Source organism: Cavia porcellus, unplaced genomic scaffold (genome assembly GCF_034190915.1).
Source record: "Cavia porcellus strain 051 isolate PalLab524CR breed Dunkin Hartley unplaced genomic scaffold, mCavPor4.1 scaffold_8, whole genome shotgun sequence".
Lineage (NCBI taxonomy): Eukaryota > Metazoa > Chordata > Mammalia > Rodentia > Caviidae > Cavia > Cavia porcellus.
In genome coordinates this window covers 64480779-64503054 of record NW_026947491.1, presented here as the reverse complement: position 1 = coordinate 64503054, position 22276 = coordinate 64480779, and the positions used below count along the sequence as shown (strand labels likewise).

Genomic DNA, 22276 nt, shown 5'->3' with positions numbered 1-22276 from the left:
GCCTCTTTTTGTTTCATTTACATACATGTGCAAAGTTTTCAAAGCACTTAATTTAGTTTCATATAAGAAAAAAACGATAGTATGAGTATAAAGTATACATCCTCACTGCCTCAAAAGAAACACACCAAAATCCAATCAGCATATTATTCTACTCCTTGATCACATGGTATCACAATTTGCTAAACTAACCAATTTTTTAAAGAGACTATTACTGGAGCAAGGCTCTAGGTTCTCTCACCCCCACCAAATAAAATACTTGCTTACTCATTTTCCCATTAGATCCTCTTCCACAGGTGTCCTAATCCTAATTCCTATACAGTTTGTGATAAATTAAAGTTAGGCCCAGATGCTCTGCTCATCCTCCTACCAAATCACAGTCAGATTTCTCAACCTTTGAGTGATGGCTGACCTTGTTGCTTGCTTTAATCAAGAGTATGTGACAGTTACAGGCTTAAGCCCTAAGAAGGTCTGGCAACTTTTAACTTTTCGTATTCTTGGAATCCTGTTATCATATAAAATGCTTAATATAGAACATAGAATGATGAGAGGGTATGTGGAGAGAGGACCACACAAAGAATAGCAGGCTATGTGGAGGAAAACCAGGTCTTTTTGGACATTCCACGCCCAGTCACATTCCTGTTCAATGAATGATTTTAGTGCTAACCTATACAGCAGGGGACCTGCCCGGTCAATCTCCAGAATCATGAAGAGTAATAAATTGTCATTTTAAGCCATTAAGTTTTGGGAATTTTGTAAGGTAGCCATAAATAACTTGTTACTTTTTTACCTACCAGGTTCTTTTAATCAATAAAATACTAAAATCATTTCTTTCTATGTGGAAAGTCAGGAAGGGACAAGAAAATAGTATCAAATAGTAGGATCCAAAAACAACTGTTAAATTAGCAAGCTATTTATCATTTCATTTTCTTATTCTCTAGACTACTTTGGCTATGTATTAAGAATCCAAGAGCTAACTTGTATATCTGCTGCATTACATTTAATTGGGGCAAAATGAACAGAAAACAAATAAAAACTAAACTGAAAAGATATGTAATTTCAATAAGAACCTGCAATTCAAGACAAGAAAAGCTTCTGCCTTGTAAAGTATCCCCTTTCATTACACACTGCTCAAAAATTTATTCCAAAAAAGGCTTTAAGAGAAAAGGTCAAAAAAGTAACTCACCCTGATGTGATGAGAATTCAAAGGTAATTGCAGTATTGACTCATTTTTGGTCCCAAACAACTTTAAAAACCCACATTTGTTGGTATTTTTTAAAGAGTTGTTTTAAAAAATGAAACTTTAAATAAGTACTACCTAGATTGTCTTTTAAAAATTTTTATTATATCTTATAGGATGTTCGGTGAGGACAAAGAGCTTAAACTTGATTTTGCTTTACCTTTTTTTTCTTCATGAGAGCGCCTACATGATCACACTGTTTTCATATGCCCCATTTGTTTGGAATCAAAGAAATGTATGTGATTTTTTTAAAAGAAAAAACAAACTTCCTTATTTTTCTGAAGCTTAACTTTTATTTCTCTTCATTCATATTTAAGAAAGCCATGTAGTAAACCAACAAGTAATCTAGTGCGAATTAAATACTCCAATAAAAAAAAATTGAGGGTCCCAGGCCATGCGCAGGCTGCTGCCAGCTTGGGGAGAGCCAGACCCAAGCCTCTCTCCTTGAGTCAGCACCAATGGCAGACTGCAGAGGGAGAGAACCAGACCCCACGGGAGAAGATTCCCTCAGCCTCAGAAACCATATCATTTTCATTGGTTTTTCTTTTGGGTTGGGATTTATTCTCTTTCGTTTTGTTTAACTCTGATGGCATGAGCAGCTATTTGAAAGATAGCAAGCCATGTTAAGGAAGCCATTATGTATTAATACTTGCTTGTTTTGAGGTTCTTTATTGCATTCATTATTTTGTTTTTATTGTTTCTATTCTATCCTGTTCTGTTCAATTTTTACTAAGTCTGAAGGTACTGTCTGCAGCTACTTTAAAGACAATAAAGGCATTGTGCTATTGTTGATTTCAAAAGATTTGCAAGTCCTGTATCAATTATTCTGGTTTATTTTGACTGATCTTATTACATTTTATTTTCCTTGATTTTTTCTTTTTAAAATAAAAAAAAAAATTGAGTGGTCACCATGCTTCATTTATATACAAATCATATACTTTTAAAACTAATCATACTAATGAACAAAAGCATATTAAGAAACATGAAAAACTAGTTTTGCTCTTTTGATTAAGTAACTGCATAAAGTAAACTGAATACCTTCTGAAAAGAATCTTCATCTGTTATATCATAAACTAAAATAGCTCCATTGGAATCTCTGTAGTAAATTGGACCCAATGCATGGAATCTTTCTTGACCTGCTGTATCCTAAATAAAGCAACAAATATTTATTAGATAAGAACAAAAAGATACATCTATTTTAACTTTTAATTAACTGGAAACTAGGGTATAAAGTCATATTTTTAAAAGTTTATAAAAATAAAATTATTTTACAGTCAAGTTATAAGCCCTATGTAACGTTACTATTATACGAATGTTACTTTCCTCAACTCTTCTTTTCCTCAGCAGTTTTCCTGTCCCCACTAAACACCAGTTCTGTTGCCAGATGATGAAAATGATCAATACTGTATGATAAGCCACGAGTATGCTCTGCTCTAAATTTAGACTCCCCACACCGGGACAAAAGATGGGAAGAAGTCAGGCATGGTGGTGCACGCCTGTAGATCTAGCACTTGGGAGGCTAAGGCAGGAGGATTGTTGTGAGTTTGAGATCAGCCTGGACTACAAAGTGAGCTCAAGCCTGGCTTGAACTGCACAGGGAGACCCTCTCCAAAAGACACCCCACCCCAGGCAGAAAAAAGACAGAATGAGGGCATGCCTCAGGACCACCTGCTTAAAGGTACCTTAGAGCATCACTCTAGCTCTACTTTCCACTGGCCACTCCCTTAGAGACTGACACATGGAGACACTGATGGTGGGGTCTCCCCATCCAAACTGATGTCCAAGGAAATCCTTGAATCAACCTTTTGTAGCTGAAAAATTATGACATCAACAATCAAATATAAAATTGTATTCTGAATATAACTCTTAACCAGAATTTAGAAGTATTTTTAATTAAAAAATTTTGGCTTTCAGTTAACTTTAAACATTTGAGAAATTCAAATTCCTATTCCTTAAGGCACTTTGCTAATAGAATACCAAGAACAGGCAAATACCTTTACTCATATAGTTGAAAAGGTTAACTTACCCATATGGCAAGGTTTACTCTTTTTCCACCGATATTTAATTTCTTTGTTAAGAAAGATGCCTAAGAAAACAGAAATATATTAAACAATGTTTCACAATATTTCTCATTCTAACAATAGATGAATGAACCATTTTAATGTGAAATTTAAGTTATGAGAAAGATAAAATTCAATTTTTAATTTAAAACATTTACATTTTATCTAAGAAAAAGATATCCTATTTTATGCATACAAATTATTAAAATTATAAAGAAAATCTGGGGATGTAGCTCACTGGTATAATACTTGCCTGGCATATGTAAAAACCCCTGATCTCCAGCACTGAAATGAAAATGTTAAGTCTTAGTTTTTCTTTTCTAGATCTGGAACAAATTTTTCTTGGAGTATCTGATTTGTTGTCATCTTCATTATTTACGTTTAAGAAGAAAGAATGTAAGAGTCTTATACAATAAATGCCTTCTGGCAATTTATTAATTGTCTGAATAACAGTATCACTCCAAATGCCTCTGTATTTATATGATTCAACTGTTTGCTGTATATCTAATAATTATCACAAGTCTAATGTCATAGAGAGTATAGTAGAGAATTTGAAACAAAGAGAAGTACAATTCAATGTGATAAATGCTAGAATGGAGGGTCTTGCCAAGTACACTGTAAGACAAATGCTCAGGAAGCATAACAATTACACAAATCAGCCAAAGGCAGCTTCAGTGATCCTAGGGTTTCTCATAACAGATGGCGGAAGCCACTGAAGCCTTGAAATACATGACCCTAAGTGTGTTTGGGGAACTTCAACTCAGTACAGTCAATACCGTGGGGAGACTATACAAAGAAAGTTTGAATTCAAAGGATTCTATGATTCTCTAATAAGACTATGGACTTTATCTTGTGTAGGTCTTAGTAAAACTTGTTCCAAAACATTAGGTGTGCGTGCACATACACACACTTTTCAAAAAAGTATGTCATGTTAGATATATGTGGGAAATGTTACATTCTGCTCTCTCTATATTCACAATGTATGCCAGCACATTCAACCAAAAAGCAGGCTGGCTGTGTTTATTCAAGTATTTCCCAAACTCCTATGACATTCTTTTCCCCTATGTTTCTTCCATGTAACACAGAACTTCATTTCCCTGGAGAAATGCCTAATTTACCCTAAGAAATACTTAAGAAATAGTACTACTGATGACAGAGGATCATCAAAGTTTTGTAAGCAATGGGAAAAAGTACATCTATATTTTCAGAGAATGACACAGGGAGATAGGAAGAGGAAGGAAGCTGGATTCACAAGGACAGGATTAGACCTACAAAGTTGAACAGAAAAACTGAAAAGGTTTGAAATATGAACAGGAAAACAGAAAAGAGAGACTAGAATTGAAGAGGAAATACACTTAGAATCCAGAGTTGGTTGACATATTTTTAAAGAAGAACAGAAAGGTAATTTCAGCGTTATGCAGAAATGTCAAAAGTATACTAATACAGAAGAAAATGCACAGAAGAAAAGTATAGCAAGAAGCTAGAATAATTAATTATTTGAGGAAATGTAGACTTCAGGAAGAACTTTTTTGCTGTGGGCCTACCAAGGAAATGGAGAACTAACAAAAGGCCACTCAGTTTAGTGATTAACTGAGCGAGTCCACAGCTAAAATATACATAGCAAAGCTGCAATACATCCAGGAATGCCTGCTTTTAAGGTCCAATATTATTCTAGATTGTTCACTGCACAAAGATTACACAGAAAAGGGTAAAATAAACAAATCAATAAATAGCAAAACAGTCAAAGAACTTGGAAAGTAAAATGACTAAATAAGTTATGACAATACAATGATGACATAATTCAATTCATTCCATGATGCTGGAATGGCACGTTTGTGTATGTGCAGGAAAGATGGCTGTGGTTATGTCTGTCACCTGATGTAATCTGCAAACAAAAACAAAATTTTGCCACAATGCTTTTATTTTTGAACAAAACTGTTCGGTAACAGAAGGTGCACGTGAACTGACATGCCACCATAAAGGTAAATAAAAGAGACATCACCCACTCATTGTAGCATAAGAGCTAAAAACAGGAACTCTGGATCCTCTGGAAAGGAACTCTACTTGATCACTTACTATCAGCTATATAATTATTTGAATTTACTCATTTTCACTATGATTTTAAAATTAAAGCCATACAGAAGAACTTAAAATCTGAATCTTATTCAAATATAAATGAATAGGTTAACTTTTTTTCAGACATCTTCAAACTGAACTGATCTTCCCTCCAAAACTGACTTTCCATTCCAACTCTAGTTTCTTTATTACAATTTTCAAGTCACCAATGTGCATTTGTTTTTCGCTGTTTGGTTGGTTTGAAACAGAGTCAGTACACTGTCTACGCTACCCCTGAATTCCAGGGAACAAATGATTTCCCTGTCTCAGCCTCCCAAGCACCTGTGAATACTGATGTGCATCAGTCTGCCCAGCTATCAGTAATGTTTAGAAACTTAGAAATACATTCTTCTTCCCTTGTCAGTCCATATCCCTGCCAAATCTTCCATGTTTTGTCTTCGAATTTCCTTTGGGGTTCTATAACCAGTAGTGACATATGTCATAACGTAAATACCTCTGGTCTCATCTCATTATCTTACTTTGCATGCCAAATGATCTTTCCCAAATCTCCCTAATTTTTCTTCTTTTGTTTTTTAATCTTACAACTCAAAGTTTTTAGTAAGTACATTTAACAACATTCCTGCTGGCTGTTAATCACTGTTGTTGGTATTTCATAGCAGAGGGGAGTACCCTGGAGCTCACAGTCATTTCCTTTCCATCATCTCCCCTGTAACTTATGATCATCCCCTAACTGCAAGTTTAAAGAATGGCAGCAAATCTTTCCTTCAGAGCTATGGTCAGACATGACCAATTTTATGGAAAAGGTACTCATCAGCATTAACTATAAGGGGAAAATGGTGAAAAGTAAAAAACCTAGTAGCTAGTTAATTAATACACAAACATAGCACCCATTCATACAGTGAAATATTGCAGTCACTTTAGCTACTGCTAATACTAGCTAACATTTATTGAATGTTTACTTTCTTCTATGTACTGTATTTTACAATTTTTATAAAATCATTCATAAACTCTATTATAAATATTAGAGAGGTCACATCTACAAGTTTCAAAACTTTGTGTCAAAAGACTGCTAAAACTTGTCCATATCTATCTTCCTAAAATAGCTTCTAGTATATTTTTACTTACTCTATGATTTATTTATTTGTATTCTGTTTGGTCACCAAATTCTCTTCGTATCAGGCCTATTCTTTCTCTGAATTCCAGCTATCCAAACTCAGTTCACTCTTCCTTAGATTTTTAAGTTTCTTACATTATTCACACCATTCGCACTTAGTTCCTCTGCCTTGAAAATTTACCTGATTTTATAGTATACAGCATATATAGTCTTATCTTTTCATGGGCATAAGCACTCTTGTCTTTAGACTACATATTGTCAACAGTTTCAAGATACTTAAAATGAAATGGAGTGTGTTCTAACAGCTTTTCAAATATTAACTCATTTAATTCTCCTAATACCCTGTGAGTCAAGATACAATTATTATCAAACTACTACAGACATGGAAACTGAAACACATGGAAGACAGCTTACCCAAGGTCACAGTAAGTGACAGTATAGGATCTGAAATCTAGGTAGTCTGGCTCTGGACATGACTCCATATGGTTCCTCCCAGACTCTAACGCTTCTTTAGTGAAGGGTTGGGGAGGAATCATACTGCCCTTCCCATAACACACTTTCAAATACTGCTACTGCAGATAAAAACGTGTACAGACGTGCCCAGGTAAATCAATGCAAGTATAACACAATTTATGTAAAAGATATGCTTCAAAACATTTCCTTATAAACTACATTATTTCAACCTGAATATGCCATGCAGTAGTATGACATATTATCAAAGGATTCCTAAAAATATTACCATATAATGGAAAACTAAGGCACTTAGTGGAAAGAGTCCTTCTATAATACAAATGATCTTATTTTATACATTTTAAATTTTATATAATTTATATACATTTTAAATTTTTAGTATTTTATATTTTCTTCAAGAGAAAACACTGTTCTTAAATGTATAAGTATATTTGGTGATAAAGCTCAAATATTTAATATGTTATCAAAATAATCAAAAATGATTAAAAGGAAATGATCAAAAGGTAGAAATTTCTTATCAGTTCTATAAAGCACATACTCAATTTGACCAGACTATCTGTATTCGAGTGTCTTTTGTGGTTATAATACTCTGGGGCAAAGGTTCTTAACTCTGTTACACTGTAGTGAGGACGAAAGGGGAAAGTGAGTAAAGAGTTAATCTGAAGAAAACCATGAACACACTCCCATGAAAACTGTTCATATGTATTACAAAAAACAATTTCCACACTTCCAAGGGATTTATAAATACCTGGCAACATTTCAGGAAAATTCCCTCTCCCCAGGATGGCAAAGAGAGTAAGAACATTTTGAAAGGTTCTAAGACTATAGGAAGGAAACAAAGTAAAACATAGATTGTTCAAGGTTCCAAGCTTGGGCTTTCTACATAATGTTTGCAACAAGCTTATAAAGCTTATAACTGGCTGTATTTTACCATTGTAAACCTGAGATTTAAAATATGGTGACTCACTCAAGGTCAGGTAACTTACTGGGTAATACAGTAGGCAAAAGCCAATCTGACTACAATTTTTTTCCCTGTTCTAGAAAACACACATTCTTAATGTGGCAGGTCCTCACTGGGACAGTTAAGTATTCCTGTACCAACTGGAAATATTCTCAGGGTAGGAACAAAGTAACAAGGATCAAAGTCATGGTAAATTCTACCATTTTCTTCCAAAGGGTGAGTAAAAACATCACTACTTCTAATTCCAATGATTTTATCTTGCAAACTTGAAGATATTTTCAAACATTAACAATGTTATTAACTTGGTGGGTTTTTTTTTACACAATATTTTATTTTAAATCATAGTGGATGGTCCCTACCCTCAAATCCATTTTTAAAAAAGTAGCCTGGTATGGTGGCACATCCGTGTAGTTTCAGCACTCAGGTAGGAGGACTGTCCTTAGTTCAAGTACAGCCTGGGATACATAAGCAAGCTCAAGGCCAGCTTGCACTACACAGTAAGACAATGTCTCAAAAAACAACAACAACAACAAAAAAAAAAAAAAAAAAAAAAAACACCCAAAAAACAAATAAAAAATAGAATAGGTTTATGGGAAACAAATGTTAGAAACAAATTACATACATCAGATGAAAGCTTTTTATAACATGTCCAATCAATTTTTTGGTTGTTAGACAATCATTTGCTAGGTGGGCTTACCAACTACTGACAAAGCAAAATAGCTATAACATTACTTTGTAAGCATAAGTAAGTTGATTAAAACAACATAGTAACTGAAATGAGAACAAATATTCTGCATTTAGTATGCAAGCCATGCACATATCTAGCCACAATATTTTTTGGTAGTCACTAACACTATTGCAAACTTAAGTATTTATGTATCTATTACAACTTCTAGATATGATATGGCAGAATTCAGACATTATAAAATTAGCTCTTTGCAACAAGGCAATAAAAATTAGCTATCAGAAAACTAAACTGGGTGCTTAAATATTTGTACACTTTCTGTCCGTGGTTTCCAAATAAAGGAATTCTAATCAGTTTTGTGCCAAATAAAGACTTTCAAAAAGAAAGTTTAAAAGTCTCTAGTTCTTGAGATAACTTAAAACACAAAGTGGAAATGGCAGTCAGATATGCAAACATATATATTAGGCATTTGTGGTTACAATTCAGCAGAACTTCTTTTTTAAAACAATTATCCAACCTTCTATAGCTGCACAGTTCTACATGTATACAGCAGAGTACAGAAAAGATAGAAAGATCTTAAAAATACTTCAACTAGTGCACTGTATGAGGATGCTGTAATGAACTGGCTAAGTCAACAATGATGTGGCTTCCAGAGGAACTAACATACTTCAGATGTTCAAAATATTGTATTTTAGACACTCAAATTACTATTATTATTGTTGCTGTTGTTGTTGTCTTTTTGTGACAGGGCCTTACTGTGTAGTTCAGGCTGGCCTTGGGCTTATTTTGTAGCCCAAACTGGTCTTGAACTTGCAACGATCCTCCTGCCTCAGCCTCCCAAGTGCTGGGATTACAGGAGTGCACCACCATGCCTGGCGACATTCAAATTATTAATTTTACATACAAGAAAACTAAGATTCCTAGACTAAAGACTCTGATGCAAACCATAAAACCAATGGCTACCACCTGAATGCCAACTCTTGCTCAGCAAGTTAAGCTAAGATGCATTTCAAAACAAAAAAGGAGACTTGGTTTAAGAAAAATATACACATTTCTACTTGTAGGACTCTGAAAATCTAATCTAAGTCTTAAATTTTCCTCTTGTCAAACTGTCAGATACAATATTACTTGTCCAGCCAACTTTATACCACTATTTTGCTAATCAATTGCTACACACCTACTCTTGACTTCAAGAGGTACATAAGATTCCATAGTATAGAACTCTAAAATGTAAATGGTTCTGGTTACACTGTTATCTTTTACCAAGATTAGTCAAAAGTGACAGGCATCACAATGTATAATTTTCAGTAAGTATATTCAATAAATAAGAAAAAAAAGTACAACTAGGAAACTCAATGTCACCTGAGAATTGGCCATGCTGGGACTTGGGGGACCAACCAAGAAATCAACTAGTCAGCCTTTCTGGTAAGCTGCACAAGCCACGTGGGTTCCAAAGAAATTCAAAAGTGTCCTGTGAGCCTACCAGCACATCCTCCGTGTGCCCCCCCCCCACCAAGCAGGCATAAGCTTCAGAGGACATGCTGAGTTAATAGCAACTAAATTACATAAAGCAACTAAATGTTTGTATTGCTTGACTGATTATACAGGCCTGGGGCCAGCAGTGTAAGCATCTCTTAGGAGGATGACAGTGTGCAATATAGCAAATATGGGGGATTTCTTTCTATATTGTCTTTGAAGTCAAATATTATTCACTGTTTTGCTTTGTTCTGAATGTTTTGCTTTATTCAACATTCTGTTTTGATTGGTCTTACTGTGTTTTGTTTTTGGCTTGATTTTGCTATACCTGATGGAACAGACAACTATTGTGAAGATAACAAGATATACTATAGTAACTATTGTTGTTTTCCTAGTATCCTGCTTTTAAGTTCTATATCAATTTTGCTGCATTTTCTTTACTGGCTTTGTTCTGTCTTATGTTGCTGGATTTTCCTATCTTAAAAAGAAAAGGTACAACTAAAGAAAAGGAAATGAATAGCCAGGCGTGCAGATGAAAGACATTAAAGACAGGAAGTGATTACAACTGAAATGTACAACTCTTTAAAGTCAAGAAACTTAACTAACAATTAAAGTACTTTACTCATCTTTATATTCCCTACCCAGCACAATGTTTTGACACGTAACAGGTATAAAATAAACATTTCTTGAATGTAACGGCTTCGAGTTAACAGCGTTGCCTAAATAAATTTCATAGAAAAAGCAACAACTAACCAGGCATTGGGAGGCTGAGACAGGAGAACTGCAAATTCAAGTTCAACCAGGGTAACTCAGTGACTCTATGAGATCTTATTGCAAAAAAAGGGGTCGGGGGCTCGTAACGTAGCTCACTGTGAAGTTCCTGGGTTTAATCGTAATACCAAAAGGAAAAAAAGAACCAGCAGTAAACTCATTTCAACAGTCTTCCCATCATGTTATTAAAGTCTCAGATCAGTGAGGAAATCATTTCACCCAAAACAAGTTAGGGGCTCTATACAAGCTGACATCCTGGGCCAGAAAATTTATCTACAGGAATATAACTATCAGTAACTTAGTGATCCTTCAGAGACAGCATGGGTTCTCAAAATACTTAAAATCAAACTAATTCCATTACCTTTTCTGAGCTACCTCGAAAGAAACAAACACTTAAATTAACAACCATCTATTTCTTTAACAGCAAACATTTATTAGGCATAGTCAGGAGGCTAGGGATAGTGTTTGCCTAGCATGTGTAGGGCCCTGGGTTTGATGTTCAGAGTATGTGTGTGTGCTCAGACATACGTAGTAAGCTAACCAAATGAACAAGTATGTGCCAGGTACTGTGCTAGGAGCTCTACGTATCATGACTGTCAATGTAATCCACCTAGAGGACAAATGAGTGAAGCACTTGCATTTTATATTTGAGAGAGCTTACAACTGAATAACCTGCCAAGATCATGATGGCTATGACAAGGGAGTGAGAATTCACATTCAACTCTAACTTCAAAGACCTTTTTGTTTTCACCATATCACAGGTCTCCTGACAAATCCAGATATACAGAAGCACAGCATTATCTATTCTTCTGAGAACATTTGACAGAGCAGCTCATGATAATCCTTGTAGGCAAGAATGATATGACTGGAACAAAAAGATCTGTGAAGCTGGAATAACCTGATTATTAGCATACTATTGTAGTAGCACTGGTTACATTCAATGTGGGGAGCTGGTACATGTATGTAACAGCTTAATTCTTTTTGTATCTCCTTTCTCTCCCTGCATCCTTTAGTTCTCCCTTCTCTTTTGCAAGAGTTCACTCTGTTTCCTATTATTTTTTTATTTTGTTCTTTAGGGTTTTTTTATTCATTAGGTCTCTCATAAAATGGTGTCAAGTCTCATGTTATGGTGTCAAGATTCATCCATTTTCCTACAAATGACTCAAATTTATCCTCTGTAGCAGACTAGTACTCACTGTGTTTACATTTTCTCTATATATTCACCTCCTGATGGACATATAGGCCACTTTCAAGACTTAGCTATTATAAGTTTTGCTGCTATAAAAGTGCATATACTGAATTTCAGTAAAGAATGTATGTGGGCCCATACAAGTTGGTCTTAAAACTGTGTTCTGCTTCCAAGACATTAACATATACAACAATACCAAATCTTAAAGGCTGTGAAGTAATCCATGCAGCAGCTTACAAGTTTTACTCTTTTTTGATGTCGAGGACCCACCTGCTTCTTAACCAACAGAAGCCCAATCAGTGTTTCACAAACTACAGAATCAAGATGTAAAAGGATATTAAGAGGTCTTAACCACAGGAGTAAATAAACCAAAGTCAACATTAACAGATCAAGTACAAAAACTACAAAATCAAAGAAAAGAGAAATTGAGAGATCAAAGAATTTTTGAAGCAATGGGGATTAAGATAGATCTTTTAGTTGGCAGAAAATCCAATATTAATCAATATGACAGGTGCCTAAAAAGCTCAGGCTCTTTTCTACTTCAGTACTAAATGATTCTCATTAGGCGAAGTGACAGCCTACACTTCTCTATTCAACTAAAATCATTTCTGGACTCATTTCTATAGCTCAAGGCATCCTACTTTACAAGAAAAAAGGACACCCAAAGGCTCACTAAGCTAAGGCAGGAAGATTGCCAAGTTCAAAACCATGCTGGGTAACTTAGCGAGCCCCTGTAACAGAATAAAAAATTTGGTGGCGCATGCCTGTAATTCCAGCACTGGGGAGACTGAGGCAGGAAGCTCATTTTGAATTTGAAGCCAGCCTGGGCAACACAGTAAATTCAAGGCCTGCCTGAACTACATGGATTCCATCTCAAAAAAAATGAATGAGACAGAGAGACAGACAGAGAGAGAGAGAGACAGAGAGAGAGAGAAATGAAGAAGGAAGAAGAGGAGGAGGAAAAGGAGGAATAAGGAGGAAGAGGATCAACGGGGAAGGGTGAGACAGACAGACACACAGAAGATGTAGCTCAATGCAAAGGTCCTGTGTTCCAATAAACAATAAAACAATGATTAAACAATATCTAGACAAGATGTCAAAACAGTGAAAAGATTTAAAATAATGTCATTGGATATCCAACTTAAAGGAGCTAGAGTCGTTTACTCATGAGAAGACTAGACATAAAGAGACGTGATAGCTATCTTCAACTATAAGGGATGGCATATGAGACCAACATTCAAAGCACAAAACTAGGACTGAAAAACCACAGGGAAACAGATTTTGGCTTTCTGCACAGAAAAATCTGTTAGACATAAAGATCTGTCTAACAGTGAAATGGGCTGCCCAAAGGCATACTAAGTTTTCTACTTTATATATCAGTTTATTTCACCTCCATGGTACTAGAGAAGACAAGGTAAGACAGTGGATGATCATGTGCTGAAATGTCACCAAAGTCTGAAACAGTGAAATATAAATTCTTAGGTTCCTGCTAGCCTTACAGTTCTTTAAAATATGAATGCATGAGAATACTTTACAAAGCACAGCATTTTACAAAGATAGGTAACTTGTTAAAAAGAAAATACGAGCCAGGCGTGGTGGTGCATGCCTGTAAAGTCAGCACTGGGAGGCTGAGGCAGGAGGACTGCTGTGAATTTGGGGCCAGTCTGGGTCACATAGTGAGCTCAAGACCAGCTTGGACTACACATTGAGACCCTGTCTCAAAAAAAATAAAAATGGGGGGAAGGGGCAGACGGGCAGGAAATATAGCTCAATGGCACTGTCTGCCTGGCAAGCACAAGGTCCTAAGTTCGATTCCTGGTACAAAAACAAAAACAAAAGAGATGAACTCTTCCTCTCTCATCCTCAGATATATAAACTCCCCATGTTTAGAAATTAAAAGTATACAAGGTTATGTCTTATAGATCATACATATCAAACTTTTCTTAAAAAATCTGCTAAGTGAACTGATACTGAAAAGAAAGGATTAGAGTGCTGTTTCCATATGCAGGATATAACAAAATCTTAAACTTTCTAACATAATCAAGATACTGTTTATGACGAGTTATATAAATGAAAATCAAGACTGCTACATTTTTGATACTGCATATCAACCATAATAATTTCATCCTCTTCCGTGTGGTTCATCATAGTTTTTCTCATCAGTTTAAAAATCTGTATCTGCTTTTAGTTTTGAGGATGTTTTAGAAATGTACAATACACGTTAAATTGTTTAGGTTGGAGGGCTACATTAAAAAAAAATCAAGATCTCAATCATGACGATTTTCTCTCTTATCTTAGATCCTAACACAAAGGAAAATGCTAAATGGCCTGGTCAAAATATACAAGGCAGTGTGACCTAACTACGAAATGTGAAGTCTGATCTGAGCTCCAAGTTGAGCTTAGGCAGCACCACACCATTAACCTGTGGCGCGGTGAAGTGACACTCACTTCTTGAGACACTATGTTTTACATAGGATTAAAAACAGAGGAGTAAAAATAGAACATGGAATCAGAACCAGTGCATCTTTGTAAATTCTAGACCCAGTAGTTTAATAATATCATCAAATGTCAAAACAATTCAGAGATTATGCATGCCATTAAACAGCACCCATGTTCTCGCACACTACACAATTACTAATTAAGATCTATTGTGCAATTTGGGGCAGTAATAATACAGGCACAGTGCTCACACTGGATCCTGTCCTATGTGGTTTTACACACACTTATCTTGGCAACCCTAAGAGTTAGATACTATTACTGTGCATATTTTAACAGGAGATATTTTAAACTCGGGAACAGATTGAGCAATTTAACCAAGATAGGATATGAATCTAGGTAATCAAAAAAGTTCACCAGACCTTACTGCCTTTGGCAAACTGGTTTCTTTAGGAGAGAAGGAGGACCACAACTCCCCCTCAAAGCTGGCTTCACTCTCAATGATTAATTTTTAACACATCTTCTATGTAACTGAAAGGAAAGCCGGGATTTTATGACAGGTAGATAAAATGAACAGCACCAGTGGCCAAAGATTTTAGTTTGGGGACCAGCTGCTAGCCAGTATTCACGTGAGATTTCAACGTGGATTGGCCGATCTGGCACAATCAGTGACCCCCAAGTCGGACCCACCACACAGACTGCAAAGAAACTGCGCAACCTGCACGGCCAACCGGTCATTTCAAAACCGCTCCAGAGGAGGCTGTTTTTCTATTCCTGTCACTCGAGACAGAACAGAATGTAACTTGCATAAACACTGTGTCATCAGCAAGCGCTAAAGTTACAAATCACTCCATTCACAAAATCAAATCAGCAACTAAGTTCCTAATTCGGAAGAAAAGAAACAACAGAGGCTGCCCCTTGGAGACTGTGGGGTGCAAACACCTTGGGCCCAGGCGGAAGCGCATCAAAGGGGAAAAAACCAGTCCACGGACGGGGACTCCCGGACGCGCGGAGCCACCTCGGGGGACACTGGGGACTTTTCTGGGCCCTTCCACTCCCTTCCCGGCAGCTGCCCTCCGTCCACGGGCTGCCCCAACCCGGGCGAGTCCGGAAAGGCGATCGCACCTGCAGAGTGGTGATGTGCTTGTCGTTGAACTTGTTCTCGCAGTAGCGCAGCACCAGCGACGTCTTCCCCACACAGCCTTCCCCGAGCAGCACCACCTTGAACGAGTAGGCTCGCCCCGCTGCCCCCCCGCCGCCGCCGCCGCCGGCCGCAGCCATCCCGCCGCTCCCCGGCAGTGCGAGCCCCGGAACCGCCGCGGCGCCTTCCCAGCCGCGGTCGGCGCACCCGCTCCGCCGCGGCCCGCCGACTGGGGCGCCCGCTGCACGCCCTCCTCGGGCGCGGCCTGGAAGGGCCCAGAGAAAGTCCGAGAATGAAGGGCCCAGAACCACGTCAGGCACCCGTGGACAGGCGAACGGCGCGGCCTCTCCGCCTCCCTCTAATGGCGTCTCCTTCCTCCGACGTCACACGGAGGTCACGTGACCCCGCGGGCGGGGCGGGGCGGGGCGGGGCCTCGGGTCCCTCGGGGGCGGTGCTACGGGGCCGGGCGCCTGGCGGCGGCGTGGGACGCGGCTGGGGCGTCTGCTCGTCTTCTCCACTCTGCGCTCGGTGGGAGCCGTGGAGAAAAGAGTAGCCAGCACCGTGTGGCAAGCCCAGCTCCGATGCAAAGACCTGCAGGACATTATCGTTTTTTGCCCAGCGAATGTTCAAAAGGCTAAGTACCTCTCCCATGGACATTTAAGCCAAATCTGGCCAAGGTGCCCTTGAGCATCGATCGTGAAATATAGTCTTACAAGAAAACCTGCTCATTTTTCCTGAAAATGTGCACCTAGAAAGCTGATGTCAGTTACACAAATATTCTCTCTCATCGGACTTTTACACTTCAACCCACTAAAACAACAACAGAGCGTTCCCTCATTCAACAAATATTTGAATATGTCCACCATAGGCCAAGCACAATGCTGAACAAGTTACAGCATCTCTGTCTTTAAGAGCGCTTGTTTTAGCAAGACTGGTGTCAATTATACAATGAAAGCTTCTTATCTTGAATAGTTCAGGGTATTTTACAAGCATGCATGGGAAGAGTGGTGTAGCACTCTACAAAAGCATTCCTGGAAACAGTTATCTTTGGGTAGCAGTATCCCAAGCAAAAGGGAGCGACAAGACAGAAAACAACGTCTGCAGTTGAACAATTGAAAGTGTGATAAGAGTGCAGACAGGAAAAATACAGATGAGGATGACAAGAAAATCCGGGGTCATTACCCAAAGGGCTTTAATCAAATAAGGGTTTTAATTAATAACCTGTCCTAATTAAGCTTACCTTTTGAAAGACCACTCTGGCTATAATTACAAAAATAGAAGAATATTAGATTTATCTAAAATGAATCATTAAAGTGATTGTTTTTATGTAATACCATCATCATTATATTTGAGGACATTTTCTCTACATTTCCCCTCTGCATTCTTCCCTTAGGGCTTTGCACATGTTTCTATTTCCAGAAGAAGTAAGGGACTTCATTCTGGGGAGACGTTTTCTGTGTCATTCTGGGGTATTTCTTAAAAAGGATTGAAATTTCCCTCTTTGCCCCTGCAGTTAACTTTTCCTGCTTTAAACAACACACATCTACTCCTCATTGTCTGTAAAACATTTTCATACATATGAAGAAAGCTGTATGATATTCCTTTAGGCTTTCTCTTCTCTCTTCAATCCTTTCAACTACTGTTCAAATGATATGGATCCCAGGTAATTTAATAGCATGGTCATTTTAGAACCTATATATAGCACTTTGTATTTATCACTGGATTGAAACAATTTTCATGTTTGCATTATAAAATAATTTTGAGTCAAATAGTTGCTCCAATTGAGCTCACTTTGGAGTTTCAGTGGTGTATACAAATTTTCATGAATTTCGATAAATAGGTTGTCATACACTGAACACAAGGTGGGTAAGCATAAATGTAAGGTGTGGTAGGCTGTTACTGGCCACCAAAGCTACCAGATGCTCCTCTCCAGAGCCTGTAAATGTTAGTTTGTGTGAGAATAGGATCATTTTAGATACAACTAAGTTAATCATCTTGAGACAGGGAGATTATCTGGCTTTTTCAGAGTGGGTTTTAAGGCAATTATAAATGCCCTTAGGAAAGAGACAAAAAGATGCTACACACCCCAAAGAGAAGACAGCACAACTGTGGAGTGAGAGGCTGGAGTGGCTCAGCCACAAGTCAACCTGGAAAACAGGAACCTCTACAGCCTCTATCAGGAGCGTAGCACAGTGAACGTACTGATTTCTAACTTCTGATTTCCAGAATAAATGTGTTTTAAACTACAAAGTTTGCTAATGTGTTACAGCAGCCATGGGAAACAAATACAGAAGCGTATTTGAAGAAAACAATTATGTTAGTACAAGGATTGAAAGAAATTCAGGTCAATTCTGGGATAGAGTCTGTGCTTTTAAGAAGCATTATAAGGTCAGTCTTGGAGTTAACAATGGCCTGCATGAACTTTATAGAGAATGGCACAAAGGACTAGAATTCTGGTTCTTCCTTAGCCAAGAAGAGCTGCAAAATCCTATGAAGATTCCTCACTCAGTACATAACTCAGTAGGTTCCTGGCTGGAGAGGATTGAGGCATGATACAGCACAAATTCATATAATTCCTTTGTGCCAAAATAAGTTTCTACAAACACACACACACACACACACACACAGAATTGTACAGGTGAAATGGAGCTAACAGTGAACATGTTAACATAGTATCAAGTGGGAAAAAGTGCTATAAAAAGGTAATGTATTGTAATAGTTTCTGTAACAGAATAATGTATTCCAGCAGCATGGGAAACAGATACAGTTATGAAGTAGAGTTTATGGACCACTTTTTATGTATGTGAGTCCTACTTTCTGAGTGTCCCTTTTTTTCCTCTCCTTGTTCTACTATTTTTGCATATTAAGACCAACTTCATGGTCTCCAGTAAGATTGTCCAGATATGTGAATTGTTGAACACTTATAAAATGCCTAGAGTTGAGGAGTCAGATAAATTATTATTTTTCACCTGGGAAGGACAATTATTAATGGCCTTTGTACATTTTTTACTCATTTGTTCTTCATTTTTTCTTTTCTTTTCTTTTCTTTTATTAAGGAGAAAAAGAAAAAAACAAATAGGGTACAAGTTATACAGAATTTCAGAAAAAATAAACAATAGGAAATCACTAGTTAATAGATTATATATTGTTATCTTAGAAATAGTTGTTCAAGTTACAAAATTAAAGCATATAAAGTGGACTTTCAAACAGTGAGACTCAAAACAATTTTGTTCAATGATCCAACAAAACTCAGTAATATGGTTATCTATCTTATACACTTAAATATATATGCAGTTATATTCTTTAGAGCACTTTCTTTTCCTTTCTTTTGTACAATAACAATTACACATTTTGGGTTTTATTACTCCCACAGTTCTTATTACTTTTTTTTTTGAAGAGAGTAAAACCAAATGTGACATAACAGAACAGAGTCGGTCAAATCAAAAGGGTGGACATAATAGATAATGTAAAAACATACTACAAAGTGATCAACAATGGTTACCATACTGCTTCTTGCTATCTTAAAAAGAATTGCCTATATCATCAATTATAATAAAATTGAACAAAACAGTAAAGAATAAAACCAAAACATTGGAGACATGACAGGACTTTAAAAGAAGATAATAGTCAACCAGAATGGGCATCATAATGAATCTTACTGTCTTTACAGTTGTTGCCTATACTTTCAAACTTGGTACTATCAAGCAAAGCAGAATAGAGGAAAATCAATCAAAGCAAGATGGTGAGGGCTACACAGGGTTTCAAATCAAGTTAATAGGAAATCAAAGTGGGTTACTGTAATAATATATCCTGCTTTTTAAATTTTTCCTTTAATTAAAAAGAAAAAATTAAAAAGTAAATAATTAAAAAAAGGAGACTGAGATAAAAGAGGGCATAACAACAAAACAGCACAGGTCAAAGCATAACCATTTAAGCAAAATAGTGTTTCAGCACAAGACATCCCGACATAAAAGTAGTTACCATAATGTCTCTTTCCTTGAAATCTTTGAGTATAACTTTGTGTACTGTAGCACCAAACATATCAAGACAATGTAAAACCATTGAAGAGAATGACAGTATTACAGCGTATTTAGAACCAACTGTCAGAAAATGAACAATGTTTTCTGTATAATCTCCTTGTCTATAAAAGTTTTTGCTTATAATATCACATATAATAAAATCCAATAAGATACAACCTGTTAAGACCAATGGGGACAGAAGAATAAAAGGTTGATGGGACTTCAAAGCAAGATAATACTAAATCAGCACTAGCTATTATGATGTCTTGTTTTCTCCAAAATAGCTGTTCCTACCATCTGATCTTCTCTGCCTCATTTTTGTTGAGCTTTTTTTCTGTTGTTTGTTGTCAGTTTGTCTTCTTCATTTTGCTTTCTGCTCCATTCATTGTGGCCTCTCTGCCACTGTTTCTGAAGTCTTGGTATTTTCCTTTTTTAGGATATCCTGCAGTATTCTCTGTAGAGTTGAATTGGTGGTTGCAAATTCCCTAGTTCCTCTTTATCCTGGAAGAACCTTGTTTTTCCATCAATTTCTAGGGACAGTTGTGCAGGATATATCAATCTTGGCTGGAGGTTGTTATCTTTCAAAGCCTGAATTACTTCCCCCAACGCTCTTCGTGATTTGATGGTTTGAGCCGAGAAGTCTGCTGTAATTCTGATGGGTGTTCCCTTGTAAGTGATCTGTTTCTTGTCTCTGACAGCTTTTAATATTCTGTTCTTATATTGGATTTCTGGAATTTTGATTATTATATGCCTGGGTGTAGCTCTGTTTGGGTTGTAGGTAGCTGGTGTCCTGTATGCCTCATACATCTGAGTATCTTTACCATTTGCTAAATTAGGGAAATTCTCTTGGATTATTTCTGTGCATAGCTTTTGTAGTCCATTTGTTTGTGTCCCTACTTCTTCTTTTATGTTCTCAATTCTTAGGTTGTAGATCCTCTTATCATCTTCTACACTTTGTATTATTGCTATTTGTTTTCTTGTTATTTTTAAGAAGTTTTTCATTTCATGCTCCCATATTACAAATCTGCCCTCCAGTTCAGATAATCTATCCTTAGTTTCTTTCAAGCTGTTATGCCAGTTTTCGATAGAGTTTTTAGTTTCCTGGTAATTTCTTTGAACCTGCTTCACGTATTCTATATTTTCTCCATCAAACAATTCTCCCCTCTTTTTCTGTTCTTCCATTCCACCATCTCTTTTTCTTGGGTGGTGCTTAGCATTTCTCTAACTATTCTGCTTATGTCTTGCTTCAGGTCATTAATAACTTCATTCCTGAACTCATCTACGAGGCTCTGGAGATAGCGCTTTATGTCTATTGGTGCCATGTCTGCTATTACCTGTTTCTCAGGATTGGGGGCCGAGGAGCCTTTCTTGTTGCTCCCTCTTCCCATATTCTCTGTTCCTTATATATGCAAGCATATATGAGGCCCAGTTTCCTTCCCTGTAGGCCACAGTGTGATTGAATTGCGCCGGCCAAGTGTTCCTGCCCATCGTAGCACACCAGGGAGTTACGGACCAGGCAGCCTATGCGGGGCCCGCCCCTCCAGGTCAACCTACTGAAGGCTTCACCGCTAGGGTGCACCTCCAGACGCTGGGACCTGGGTTGTACTAGCCTACTGGGTCTCAGCCAGCAGCGTCACGTAGGCTGGGCACTGCTCACCAATCCCGCTTGAGAGGGATATGTGACTGAAGTCACTGCAGCACCCTGTTCCAGCAAGTCTGCCTGGTCCCAGAATGTCCTGTGTTGGAGCCTCTTAGACCATGGAAGATTTCCAGTTTCCCTCACTCACTGGAGGTCGATGCACAGCTCTCCGCCCATCCAGCTCTCAACTTGGTTCACTGATTCCCGTTCTCAGAGCTTTCACACATCTCTCTCCCTGCTGAGCCGATTCAGACGCAGCAGGAAACCCAAATCTCGGCTTCCAATGGCACGGGCTCCAGCTTCTACGCTGAGGCTTTATTTGTTCCTGTTATAGCACCAGGATTGCATTCCCAGTTGGTTTCTCTCAGCCCAGTTCGTTCTTGGATCAGCAGGGTATATCTCCTCTTGCTTATGATTCCTCACTCCGCACCATTTCTGGATTCTAAGCTGGGTCTCTCAGAGAGCCTCCATAGCTGCTGCTATCTGTCCACCATGTTCTTGCCTCTCCCTTGATAGAGTTTTTAGTTTCCTGGTAATCTCTGTGAACCTGCTTCATGTTCTTCCATTCCACCATCTGTTTTTTCTTGGGCAGTGCTTAGCATTTCTCTAACTATTCTACTTATCTCTTGCTTTATTTCATTAAATACTTCATTTTTAAACTCGTCTATGAGGCTCCGGAGATACCACTTTATGTCTATTGGTGCCATGTCTGATATTGCATGTTTTCTGTCTTCCTTTGCATTTCCCTTTCCTGGATCAGTGTTCCCTGGATTGGGGATTGAGGACCCTTTCTTGTTGCTTCCTCTTTCCATACTTTTTGTTCCTTCCTTACAAGCGAATGTTGGAGGCTCAATATTTTTCTTTGTTGGTTACAGTTTGTTTGAATTGTGCCAGCTAGGTGTTCCCACCCACTGCAGCGTACTAGGGAGACACAGACCTGAGCAGCCTCTGCTGGGCCCGCCCCTCCAGGTCAACCTACTGAAGGCTTCACCACGAGGGTG

The 22276-nt window shown here is 37.8% G+C and overlaps 1 protein-coding gene across 1 annotated transcript in view; it reads right to left on the bottom strand.

Annotated features, from left to right (window-relative positions):
• Rab21 (RAB21, member RAS oncogene family) overlaps positions 1-15996 on the bottom strand; it is a 30684-nt gene extending 14688 nt beyond the window's left edge. Inside the window, exons 1-3 of the mRNA XM_063255149.1 lie at positions 15602-15996; positions 3264-3323; positions 2276-2383 (exon numbers count right to left, since the gene is read on the bottom strand). Of these exons, the coding sequence (XP_063111219.1) occupies positions 2276-2383; positions 3264-3323; positions 15602-15757 (324 nt within the window). The 5' untranslated portion in view covers positions 15758-15996. The remainder of the gene's footprint in view (positions 1-2275; positions 2384-3263; positions 3324-15601) is intronic.
• Between the last annotated feature and the right edge of the window lie 6280 nt (positions 15997-22276).